At 51.9% G+C, this 12,779-nt stretch overlaps 3 protein-coding genes across 3 annotated transcripts; 1 reads left to right on the forward strand and 2 right to left on the reverse strand.

Moving 5' to 3' along the window:
* Window positions 1-918: 918 nt before the first annotated feature.
* On the forward strand, window positions 919-3,923 carry BKA67DRAFT_510783 (RNB domain-containing protein; the record flags this gene model as incomplete). The annotated part of the gene is made up of 2 exons (XM_046097354.1): window positions 919-1,108; window positions 1,159-3,923. 2 exons carry the CDS (start codon window positions 919-921, stop codon window positions 3,921-3,923), a joined length of 2,955 nt encoding a protein of 984 aa, XP_045964743.1.
* Window positions 3,924-4,337: 414 nt separating this feature from the next.
* BKA67DRAFT_59465 (uncharacterized protein) lies at window positions 4,338-6,247 on the reverse strand. The gene is made up of 4 exons (XM_046105067.1): window positions 5,529-6,247; window positions 5,222-5,355; window positions 5,045-5,163; window positions 4,338-4,980 (listed from the first exon to the last, which is right to left on the reverse strand). The coding sequence occupies exons 1-4, from the start codon at window positions 5,796-5,798 to the stop codon at window positions 4,493-4,495; spliced, it is 1,011 nt and encodes a 336-aa protein (XP_045964744.1). The 5' UTR covers window positions 5,799-6,247; the 3' UTR covers window positions 4,338-4,492.
* Window positions 6,248-8,861: 2,614 nt separating this feature from the next.
* Window positions 8,862-9,692, reverse strand: BKA67DRAFT_530705 (uncharacterized protein; the record flags this gene model as incomplete). The annotated part of the gene is made up of 1 exon (XM_046099279.1): window positions 8,862-9,692. The coding sequence occupies one exon, from the start codon at window positions 9,690-9,692 to the stop codon at window positions 8,862-8,864; it is 831 nt and encodes a 276-aa protein (XP_045964745.1).
* Window positions 9,693-12,779: the final 3,087 nt, after the last annotated feature.

Raw genomic sequence — 12,779 nt, forward strand, 5'->3', positions numbered from 1 at the left:
CTTTTGTGCAACTAGTGGAATCTATACTCTCTGAGCGCACAACACTCACCTGCTCTGCACTTCGTCACAGTCTTTTGAGTTATTCCAGATCTTTCGTCGTAGGTGAAAATGTTCACAGAGCTTAGCTGAAGGATAACGACAGCAAGGCCTGATGCCTGCCCGATCTCAAATGTATAGACCTTCCCAAGTTCTTTCTGATTATATAAGTCCATCTCGTTTGTTGCGTGGCTGGTAATCCTGTACGATGAGTAATACTTCGCTCTGTGCAATCCGTCGAGAGTCGCTATATTACAGCTGCGAGCCCCACGGCAGACTGTGCACTAATGAACACTCCATCGTTGTTGGAGTATGAATCAAATCTAGGATGCAGGGTCTGATTGCAAGCTGCAGTTCGTTCCGGTGGCCTGGTTCGCCATCTAACGTCGACAAGATCGTGACAAGCATGAGACCAGGAGATGGCGCACTGACTCTGGCAATGTCCTACATAAATCATCCGTGGAAGGAGTTTAATTGCACCACCTTACCACGCACGATTGTAGGACAAACCATCATAGTGACGGGGACTAGTAGCGCAACACAGGACATCAACATAATATTCGAGCATCGTTCAAGTCAGTCTAGAAACGGCCCCAGACTACACTAGGTATGACAGAATGCTCTGCTGAGAGGTCGTTTGAGGACTTGCCTATCAAATATACATTTACAGTACTGCTTGAGCAGATTTGCGCTAAGAATCTTGATAACGATAAGGCTGTCACCAGCAAGGTGGGGGGGTCGATTTCATGCTCTAGCGGCGCCGGACCGTTTTTCCTACATCACCAATCCCAAAAAGCCCATTCGTATCAAAACTTTCATGAGCCAACCATCTCAAGTCCGACGGAACAACGAGGCTGCATATTACCTGTTTGCACTGCCAAAATGACGAGCTTGAAGAGGCCTTCGGGCAGTGACAAAGGGCACCTCAACCTTTCCAGCAAAGTCTATGTGCGCTCTACCAAGAGTGGCAAGGTGCAGAAGATTGTTCGTGAGGTCTACCTCAGACAAGATATCCCCTGCTCTTCACAAGCATGCTCAAAATGTCGAGCACCGGCGAACGCGTCTGGTCAAGGTGGGCCACCTAAGCTCCTGTCCTTGCGATGGATTCTAACATGAATGCAGTCAGCCCGCCCGTGCTCTCAGACAAGCCAGCAGGAACAAGAGCTTTCCCCCAGGGCCATTACTTAGTGCCCGACACAAATGCCCTGCTCAATGCAATGGATTTGTTTGAGCAGAGTTCGGCTTTCTATGATGTCATTGTTCTTCAGACCGTGTTGGAGGAGCTTCGAAATAGATCGCTGCCACTCTACAACCGGTTGATCAGCTTGACCAAGAGCGAGGACAAGCGTTTCTATGTGTTTTTCAACGAATTCAGGCTTGAGACGTATGTAGTGAGGGAGCAGGATGAGAGCATCAACGACAGAAATGACAAGGCCGTGCGGAAAGCGGTGGAGTGGTACAATGCCCATCTCGCGCAGACCAAGAGCAAACACCTACCGACAGTGGTCATGCTTACCGACGACAGAGGAAACATTGAAAAGGCAAAGAAGGAGAAAGTTCCTGCAATTACACTGCGCGACTACGTTGGCGGATTGGAGGACGGGGAACGTTTGCTAGATATGATTGCAGAGTCTCAGGAACGAGGAATTTCGCGAGACAAGAAGGCGGCCGACTTCTTGTATCCCGAATATTTCAGCATGTCAAAGATGATGACGGGAACCAAGAATGGCATGCTTCACCAGGGCATATTCAACGTCTCTCCGTACAATTACCTTGAGGGTTCGATCAGAGTACCGGCTTTTCCAAAGGCGCTTTTGATCCTTGGCAGAGATAACATCAACCGTGCCGTCGACGGTGATGTGGTGGTGGTTGAAGTTTTGCCGAAAGACCAGTGGAAGGAACCCTCAACCAAGATTATCGAAGAAGAGGCTATTACAAAGGACGAGAACGCCGATGGTGATGAAGGTGAAGACCTGGTCACAGAGAAGGAGAGAAAGGCACTTCAGGAAGAGGTCAAAAAGACCCATCTGGCCAGTACGGAAGGTCGTGCACAACCAACCGCCAAGGTTGTCGGCATCATCAAGCGGAACTGGAGGCAATATGTTGGTCATGTGGACCAGACATCTGTCAGCTCATCTGCAAAACAAGGACGGAAGCAGGAGACGGTGTTTTTGGTGCCCATGGACAGAAAGATTCCCAAAATCAAAATTCGAACGCGACAGGTTGGCGAGCTTCTGGGTAAACGAATCTTGGTCACGATCGACTCCTGGGATCGGGAATCTCGACACCCAGTCGGCCATTTTGTCAGATCGCTGGGCGAGCTCGAGACCAAAGCTGCCGAGACTGAAGCATTACTGCTAGAATATGACGTACAGTATCGACCGTTCCCGAAGACAGTCTTGGATTGCCTTCCAAAGGAGGGACACGATTGGCGTGTACCAACAAGCACTGACGATCCTGGTTGGAAAGGCCGAGAGGACCTGCGAGACTTACTCATCTGTAGCATCGACCCAGTTGGATGCCAAGATATTGACGATGCATTGCATGCCCGAGCTCTGCCAAATGGCAATTACGAAGTTGGTGTTCACATTGCAGATGTTTCACATTTTGTGAAACCTGCCAATGCGATGGATCAGGAGGCTAGCATTCGCGGCACAACTGTCTACCTCGTAGACAAGCGTATTGATATGTTGCCAATGCTTCTGGGAACAGACTTGTGCTCCTTGAAGCCATACGTTGAGCGTTTCGCTTTCTCCGTCTTATGGGAGCTTAACGAGAACGCAGACATTGTAAATGTCAGATTTACAAAGTCGGTTATCAAGTCTCGGGAGGCGTTCAGCTACGAACAAGCACAGCTGCGGATAGACGACTCTTCTCAGCAGGATGATTTGACCAATGGAATGCGTCGTTTGCTCATGCTTTCAAAAAAATTTAAGCAAAAGCGGATGGATGCTGGTGCTCTCAGCCTGTCGTCGCCCGAAGTCAAGGTCCAGATGGAGTCTGAAACATCAGATCCTATTGACGTTAAGACCAAGGAGCTCCTTGACACGAACTCTCTCGTGGAGGAATTCATGTTGCTCGCCAATATCAGCGTTGCTGGCAAGATCTATGATGCTTTCCCGCAAACCGCCATTCTCCGTCGCCATGCGGCACCACCCAAAACGAATTTCGACGAGCTGGCCAACCAGCTCAAAGTCAAGCGAAGCCTAGAACTAAGAGTCGACTCCTCGCGCGCGCTCGCCGATTCTCTGGACGGCTGCATCGACCCCAAGGAGCCGTTTTTCAACAACCTCATTCGTATCATGGCTACCCGATGCATGATGAGCGCCGAGTACTTCTGTTCAGGAACACAGTCGTACCCCGAATTCCGCCACTACGGTCTGGCCTCGGAAATCTATACGCATTTCACGTCTCCGATCCGTCGTTATGCCGATCTCGTCGCTCATCGTCAGCTCGCAGCCGCCATCGACTACGAACCCATGCACCCCGCCGTTCGCTCCCGTGGTAAGCTCGAGGCAGTGTGCAAGAACATCAACGTGCGTCACCGCAACGCACAGCTTGCGGGCCGTGCTTCCATCGCCTACTACGTCGGCCAAGCGCTGAAGGGCAGAGTGGCCGAGGAAGAAGGGTTTGTCATGAAGATCTTCAGCAACGGTTTCGTCGTGCTTGTGCCCAGATTCGGCATCGAGAGCTTGATCCGATTGAGAGACCTGGCTGAGCCGGAACCGGAGAGCGCCTACGACGCCGAGAACTACGTGCTCAAGACGAGTGGCAGCCGTGAGCTGACGGTGGAGCTGTTCCAGAAGGTCATTGTCAAGATAAGCGACGCGAAGGATGAGGCCACTGGAAAGAGAGGTGCCCAGATGGAGCTGATCAGGGTTGTTTGATGGACCCTTTTGTACGTAACAACACAGATGGCTTTGGGTAGGTCAATCGACTTAGATGTACAAGAAGATCATTAGGAGTTCTGGGTTAACGTTATGAGAGAGGTAAAAGCGATGGACCTAGATAGCGGTTTATATGCCCGCCGAGGAATATACCAGTGCCCCTGCCCTTCCCAACAAGGTCTCGCACAAGTCATTTCTCTCAGCCCCTGCCGGGCACAACCCGACGAGGACGTATGAGTGACATGACAGAAACGAGTCATCGTCTCAGAGATTCGGTGACGAAGATATGTTCTCTTCTTGCGCCTGACGATTCTGAATCATTGCGCGGCTACACTCTACTTGAGCTACGAAGCTCTCTCGCCGACGCGATCTGTAGCATCGGCAGAACTTGACGGTCCCTGCGCCCACTTTACAAGGCTCATCCTTTCCGCGTAGATCTTGGTTCGGACATGCGGTCTCGACCTCTTCCCAGCCGATTGCTTGCCCGCGGCAGGCAGAACCAGAGTCGAGAACTGGTCTAGAAACACGGCGTTTGCAGCACGCTGCCGGCGGTTGCGCTCTTCCTCGCCCTACGAGTCGCTGTCCTCGCCATTGTCTAGTGCCTCGTCCTCGTCCTCGGGCTCTTGCTCGTCGTACAACTCCCGCTCCTGGGGCTCCTCCTCGTCGTATAACTCGCCCTCGCCCTCGTCCTCGGGCTCCTCGTCATCGTCGTATAACTCGGGCTCGACCTCATCCTCGGACTCCTCATCGATGGGCTCGTCGGGTTCGGACTCGGCGTCCTGGTACTCCTGCGTGGTGTCCGCATCCGCGCCTGACATAGCGCTGCTGTTGGCCGGATGCGTGGAGGACATGCGCTGCTTCTTGATGGACCTCGACGTGTCGATGCCAGCCGCGGCGGCCGGGTCCTCGATGAAGGTGGTGCCAGGGGGGCCGGTGGCTTCGGGGACCCGGGGCTCTCGCAGGAGGCCGGGCGTCTCGACGTAGGGGACGCCCTTTTTAGCGGCAGCGACTTTGCGCCTGTATGTGTTGCGTTTTGTGGACTGGACCTCGTTGAATTCTACAGAGAGCGAGATCAGTCAAACGGGCCAAAACAAGTTCAAGAGAGCTGCGACCACACGTACTCTTGAATTCCTGCTGTACTATGTCGCGGAATTCTGGATATTCTATGTCTTCGAGGGCTTCGAAGACATCGTTGGGCATTATAGTCTTCTTGTTGGAGCTCAAGGTTCGTTCGTTGGCGCTGAGGGACGCGAAACATCAGCATTGGGGGGGCTTTCCCGGTTGCTGCAAGTACTCACGCGTTTGTTAGGTGATTTATGAAGACGGTTGCGGCTTTTGTCATGGCGAGTATGGCATTGGCTTGTATCTGGGTGTTCGGAGGCAGGACGCCTTTGGCCAGTCTCGTGATGATGGACTTTGGCAGATTCAGATCCTGTAACGCTCGCTCTGTTAGCACTACCGTGGTTTTTTTCTTCTTCTTTCCCTTCTTCTTCTCTCTCTCTTGTTCCTCCTCCTCCTCCAGGGGGCGCTCGTGCATAGCCTAGTCTAGTCTGATCTGCTGGGCTGGTCCAGCTGCTGCACACACACACACACACACAAACACACCTCGATGCCAACCGTGTCCCCCCGGTCCCTCTTGTCGCTGGGGGCGGCCGACTCGCTTGCTCGCTCCATGTCCACTTCCTCGGATGCTTCTTGTGGTTCTGTCGATATAGGATCGTGAGGTTCTGTCGTGTCGGCGACGGGGGCTGTTGCATCGGCAGGTGTGGCAGGAGGGTCGGGGCGTGGGTCGGCATTGGCAGCGGTGCCTTCTGCGAGGGCAGATCTGGCCATTGAGACGTCACTGCGTCGCGACGTATCGCTCTTGCGCGGCATGACGGGCAAGGGTAAGGCAGTAAGGGCAAGGGATTACAGCTTCAGTCGCGAGGGTCAGGGTCGTGGAAGGGGTGTCAAGGTATGGGTGGAGTGCGAAAGACCAGATAGGGCAATGGCGGAGACGATTGAACCAATGAGCATGGGCGATTGGTGTTTTTTTGCCTGTGTTGTGACGCGAGTACAACGACACGATCAGTGATCGCTTCGCAAAGCAGAAATAAGATGAAGACAGTATGCAACGAGACAACACAGAGCAGAGTCGCGCATTGTTCTCCCTGCGCAGTCCCCAACGTTGCGGATCCGTATTGCAGGCCAATTGCGCGGATACCCTACAGCGAAGCTACATGAGTGAGTACTAAGGTTAGTAGGTTAGCCTATGTATCTTGTCAAAAACAGCGGCATTGGTCTTCACAGCGCCCCTCCCCCCGACGCGTCAAGTCCCCTGTAACGTTGAAGACGCGTAGATTGGCCGACCTGGACATCAAGATCCGTCCGCTCTGGTCCTCTCCCATCCTGCCCCTACGAGAGCTGTCCATCATCTCCTTGCTCTGTTCTACGCCGGATTACTTCCCATCTTCCTGCCGTTGACTGAGAAGAGCTAGAACGGGCATCCAGGGTGTCTCGACAGTCAAACGCCGCAACGACTACAATACCATGACAGCCACCTATCCTTGGGTCAGTTATTTACCTGTAATCAATTAGTGCTACAGTAGCCAGTCATACGAGTCCACATTTCGCATGACTTTTGGTCCGTTCGACACTTCTAAATGGTATCGAACGGCGCCGAATGCCGACAATACATGTTCCAAACTCACCCATTCTGTTCTCATAAAGAGTCGAGCAAACCACTACCCACTTCAAAAGCACGCAAAGGGGCTCGCTCCTACGTTGTACAGTCATGTTCCAGGAGGCACCCGTTTCCAATGTCAAGGCAGGTACAGCATCTTGTCTTTTCACGTTAGTGCCATATAAATCGGATCGATTTTTCATACCAAGTCCAACAACCCCCCATGTTCACTATGTATGTGTCTTCGGGTCTCAGACCACGCCACAGCGTTCCTTACCCGCCCCGAGCTATCCCTTCACCACGGATGATCCGGTAAGGCCTGTACAAGCAAGCAACAACGACACCTTGTTCGGAGATTTCCAGATTAACACAAAACTCGAGACAATCGCAACAACTTTAAACAGTCTGCTGGCCCTGCTTGCTTGGGAGGTTCGGAGCTAGCAGTCCCTTGCCAGATATCTATACTCCCTGGTCCCGACCATGCGGAACCAACGAGTCTTTTCGAGACCGACGTGCTTGACGTTTGCCACTAGTCTAACTAATTACTGACTTGCGCTCGATCCACCTCACGGGAGTAACAGATACGCTTCACTAGGAGGGGTTCTCTGGAGCACCATTCATCAACACAGAACCGTGCAAAGCCACGATCCAATAAACATCAGACCAGATCCAGTCCCCCCCACCCTTGGGCCCTTCCTCCGTTCAGACCCAGACACGTTTACAGCAAGGATCCCAGCCAGATCTCGGGGGATGGCTCACATGCATGTCAGATTCCCTCCTGTCAGATCTCGCGCACACCTGCCCAACCTGCCCAAGACGGCCACCCGGGCTTGACCAAGGTGCATGTGGACGAATCAGATAGGGCACTTCCACCCGCTGCTACAATGCTTGATCTTTCCACGTTCCTGCAAGCCCGCTAATCCGCGGGGTCGTAGATGCTGTGGTTGTGGTTGTGCCCGGTCTCTTGACATGCAGGAGTTTTGGACTCGTGTTTCAAGGACCAGGATTTTCCAACAGTTTGTTCCCGGCCAAAGCCAGTGGGACACAAATGAGTGGTGCGCACCCCCCCGAACTTGCAGCCGTCGGCTACCCAACATCACAATATATTAGAACACATGGAGAGAATAAGCCGTTGGATTCAGTAGGTGTGGCAAAACCACCGAAAGGAACTATACTGGCATGGTACATTATGACCTGGGTCATGTTGGTTGTGCCGGTAATAGCAACTTGAAAGCGGCCGCGCCAAGTCTTGTGCCCGCTGCTTGCCCGGGCAGTTTACCCGCCCGCTATGGAGTACTACTATCTAAAGTACCGTCACCCCGGCGTGGCGGTCAGCAGCCATTCGTTCCAGCCGGCCGGGATCTCGAGGGTTCGACTTTGTGTGAAACTTCAGCGTGAAATGTCCACGTACACGTCAACTTTGGCACTGAGCTATGAGCACTGAACACATTGGGCAGTAAGGTGATTGTGTTTATATTCTGATTTATTGAGATTTCTGCATACATCAAGGGCCGTGTACACGTTGCCCTTCTTTGGTGGGGGGTTTTGTTGCTGCTGCTGCTTCGTCCACGCAGCGTGTTTGGGGTATGGCCAAGCGACTAAGTACGCTCCATGACCTCTGATGCTCAACTTTGGACGCTATTGCGCCTCCTCGAGGCATCCTGTCCATGCATCACGCGTTCCTTCGAAAATGCGATTCTGGCCAATGCCGCCGCCCATAATGAAACAAAGAAACTGGGTATATCCTCCTATATGTTACCTCGTAATTACCTCCAACTCCATACGCTTCATGATGTGATGTTATGCCATGTGACGAAAGAAAAGGGAAAGGAATTTGTCCGTCTGAACGATGCATGAAAGATCCAAGTGGATCGAGGCTGGATCTGCGCCGCCTCTTGAAAAATAGTCGGTTCATCGATCCGCGTCAGTCGCGGATTAACCGAATTACGTTGTTTAAACCGTAATCTCTGCGATTGTTTGTGGTGAACTCATGTTTGTGCTGGGACCTTTGAATGTCCAACGTTGAGCGAGTATGTTCAGACGCACAAAGCCCCGGAGCAGTACCCGGGCCTGGGGTGGATAAGCTTGTTTCTCTCCGACATATCCCTGATCCTTGCAGTTCGGAGCCCTGACGTTGAAACACCCACCCTCATCATTACCCCCCTCCACAATTGTTGGAAAATCCGGTAACATGTCCGACAAACCATGCAATGGTCGATAACGATCATCGCTTGGGACTAAAAATTTTGCTGTTCCGACTTGCCCGGTAGGATGATTCAGCCAATTGCCCGACCAATCTCTGTGCGATGCAACGGTGGGGGTGACAGGACGGTGGTTAACGGCTCATGGTCGCTCAGTGATGCGAATGCGGCATTCAAATTCTCACCAAAGGAGACTCGGGGAGGCGCTGTCGAGGTCGAGTATACTCTCGAAGGAACACGGTTGGCCGAGTGATAGTCGTTGGAGGTACGTGGCGAGACTGTCATGTTTTCGCCAAAATATGTATCACCAAAACTAAAGCTCCTTACGCTGCTACTCCTGGAGCCCCTTGACCCGCGTGTGCGGCTACCGTTCGGTCCTGGTGGCGATTTGTGCAACCTTGACGACTGGCGCTTCGGGGAGATGACGGTGACAAATGGTTTTTCGCCTGCAACAGTCTCGTCTGTAAGACCCGACCTGGCATTAGGCGCTCGTGCCAGTACCGCGGCCTGTGGCGACTGCGGCATCTCAAAACTATGCTTGTGAATGAAACACCGAGGTGACTGAGGCACGGCATCGATTGAAGATCGTATCTGACTTTGGTATTGTATCACACTGTTGCTTGGAGCCTTTCTGTGAGCGCGAGTCGACATGGCTGAGTTGCGCGAAGTAAATCGGCCCCCACCCTTCTCGTTGACATTTCTGTTGACCTTCCAGGATTCGATCTCGTCATCGTCTATCGGTGTCACTCCTCTGTTGAAGAGCTTTGCCCGCCTCCTTCGGTTGCGGAGGCATAGATATAGGGTTATCGCTATCACGACAACGCCGACGACTGATAAGACCGTGCTAAGTGTGATGACGAGGGTCCGATTATTCCCGCCAACATCTTGAGTGTTCTCCTGGCTCATGGTGTTGGTGGCAGAAGACAGAGAAGCCAGAAAAGAAGATGATATATTGACCGTAGAAGAAGCGCTAGGCTTGCTGGAAGAGGCCTGCGTGTACTTTGAAATGGAAAAGGTTCGGAAGAGAAACGACGGTGGAAACAGCGAGAGTGCCTTGAGAGCTCGAGCGCGTGATAGGCGTGGCTCAAAGTCCCAGATCAATTGTGCTGATTGATTCTGATGTTGTTACGCTTTCCGTATTGATGGTCACAATAGGTATGGGAGACCCTGTTGTTGGCTTTAACAAGGGGGCAGGCGGTGCATTTGTTGGGTTCTTTGTCCGGATTTCATCTGGATGTTCACCGCCTGTTGGAACCAACCCATCTCCTACTCCGTAAGGTTCCCCAAGGTCTGCAATGAAAGGTCAGTCATTGATTGAATTGCATCTCCAAGCAAAACATGTGTTGAAGTGCACGACCCATACTCATCGTCGTCACGGGGTGAGATCGAAAAGGTCTGCAACAAACCCGCCGTGACTAGTGAGAATGGCAAAAGGACCACCTTCGAGGTCAACTCGACGGAGGTGGACGCAGATCATGTCACTATCAAAAAGGCAAGAGACCAGTCGAGATCATGTGTCTACATCGATGGAAAGTCTTGCGCATCTTGCGGAGATGGTAAGGTAGAGAGCCACAATGAATACTGAAAGAAAACGTAGGGACTGACTGGTCTATTGTATATCGTGAAGCTCTGGGTTAGACAAGTCGGTGCCGAGCTGCGATATTGTCACAGACTTCGGATGAAGCACAATGATGAGTTGAAAGCGCTGAGCTGAGAAACCAAGCTGGCACTTCCCCGTCTACAGAAGGCTGCAATCCTCTATTGCAATCGGGCTCGAAAAAGCTGCTGCAGATGATCGTGCCAAAGTGGGAGGCTTCGGCAGATATATCTAACCGCAGATGATGAGAATCAGAACGGGAGGTTGATAGACCCACCATATGGGGATCAAGTCCACCAAAGCTAGGGTGTGCCTTGCTATTGTGGCCTACATGCCATGATCGCGCCTATCCACGGCGGAGCTAAAAATGTCGCAACCATGTAAGTGCTGCAGTAGTCCCAAAGCCCTGCTTGGAAGCTGGACGGCTCGTTTCGAACGCTCCTCTGTTGTGTCCGCCCATTGGGCATGGTATTAAGAGGTTGCAGCGGTGGCTCGTCTTGGATTGCAGGCCGCACTGCGGTGTGCTGCGTGACCGGACCTCTGACCGTTAAAAAGCAGCAATCAGGCGAGAGACAATTCTCCGTCATGGGTAGGGTGGCATCGTCTTCGCATGGGACGCGGCCAGGATCCACCATCACCTCGTGGCCATAGTTTGTGCCTACGAGTCGTTGATGGTGAAATTGTGAGCCGTACAGTTACAGTGAGACATCGTACTTATCCCATACGGTGTTCCGGTCGAGACCTCAACCTTGGTGCTATAACTCCTGGGCGGACCAGTTATCTTGCAATGAACGGGACCAGGCCCATGAACGGTGCCATGTGTTCAGGAGGCTTTTCCCCTTTGGAAGGAGACATTCCAATACCGCAGCAGACTAAAATCAGGTACACAAGGGGAGTCGGGCAGTAAGCGAATGGGAGCCAGTAATCAAGTATTTGGCATGGTGGGGTCAAGTTGAATGCTGGCAGCTAGATGAGGGGGGTCCTACCAATGATAGTGCTAAACCGTCAATTCCGCCTCTCAGTATCTAAAACATGACCCTGGTGCATTTTCCAGGCCTTGGTATGCATTCTGTGATGCCCAGCCTTTGCCAAAATATTCCGCAATCAAGAGCGTCAAATGGTATGCAGCTTGGCAGATGCTGCAAGTGTTTGTGTGTGTCGTCCAAGTTGTGTAATTCTACATAATCCTTCGGCCCTCTTCAAACAGAACTATTATGCGTGTGGGTGTGCAAATACGGCCAAGATCACCTCAGGTCGTGCGGTATCTCAGCGCAAGTGGCTTGTGCTACCAAAGCGACCCTGAGAACTGATGGGTGTCTGCCTGCAACCACTTAAAGTCCATATTGGCCAAGTAGCTTCTCATAATCTCTCCGATGCACACACCACCGGCGGTGCTTCTTGTTGGTATGGTATATGAGTCCTATGTTATACAATAGGCCGATACTTCTCTTCTATCACGAAGCCCTGTAGCGCATTACACCACTTGCTCAGCAGGTAGTAGAAAGCGATCGTCTTTACCATTCCGCACGTTACAGAATAAGCAAAGGCCTACAACGTGCACACCGTAGTGCAAAACTCCGAGCAGATCGCATGACCCGAATTCCCGGCCAGCTAATGCAAGGTCATCTTAGGATGCTTCCAGATCGGATAAAGTGTCGGTGACGATGGCCACAATTTTAACTAGTTCCTGATATCTAGGCTCTGTTACAGGTAAGAAAATGGCCGGTTCTTTCCAAGATCTAATCCTCAGATGCTCCTAGTATTCGGTAGCATCCTTCAACGGTCATTCTTGCTTCCCATAAGCTTCACTCTTCTTATATGATGCATCGAAGGCGTTGCAACCACTGAAACGGCAAATTCGCCTCGTGGTTCACTTTTATTGGCCGGAGAACGCATGTGCCTGCCGAAAAAGGCATGATGGTAAGCTACTTGATCTATGCGTGAAATAACGTAGATACCGCGATATCAAGAAAGTGAAGGGTCGTTTTGTTTCAATAGTGCCACAGAAGCCCGTCACTCATAACGTCAAATCTGAGAAACCAGCTGAATGACTGCAAGGTACCATCGGTGCAAAACGCGCCAGAGACTACTGGTCCGCGTGGCCAACAAGACCTGCATTGCTAGTCAGGCACACAGCCAATTTCTTACCATGCATCTCTCTTCTGCCACTGCTACAAGTTAGCATGATTGACAATGCGAGCGCCGCTGACGATCTAGCGAAGCCGTGCTCAGCTATTGAAGTTTATGCCAATACAGCCGGTGACCATGAGTCGGGACTTCTATATCGTTGTCATCAATGTGAGTCGTGGCAAGTTGATGGACATAATTGGTTAAGAGGGTCAATGTCTCAAATTCGACCCACTTGGATGAAGTTGAGTAGGTTAGCTAACCTCGGG

This window comes from Truncatella angustata (assembly GCF_020726525.1).
Source record: "Truncatella angustata strain MPI-SDFR-AT-0073 chromosome Unknown BKA67scaffold_1, whole genome shotgun sequence".
Classification (NCBI taxonomy): Eukaryota; Fungi; Ascomycota; class Sordariomycetes; order Amphisphaeriales; family Sporocadaceae; genus Truncatella; species Truncatella angustata.

Bases quoted from the DNA above. Each gene is read 5' to 3' on its own strand.
- BKA67DRAFT_59465 (XM_046105067.1), bottom strand. From the start codon at position 5,798: ATGCCGCGCAAGAGCGATACGTCGCGACGCAGTGACGTCTCAATGGCC. The intron at 5,356-5,528 runs GTGTGTTTGTGT...CGAGCGTTACAG, and splicing joins GGGACACGGTTGGCATCGAG to GATCTGAATCTGCCAAAGTC. The intron at 4,981-5,044 runs GTACGTGTGGTC...CGCTCTCTGTAG, and splicing joins AGTACAGCAGGAATTCAAGA to AATTCAACGAGGTCCAGTCC.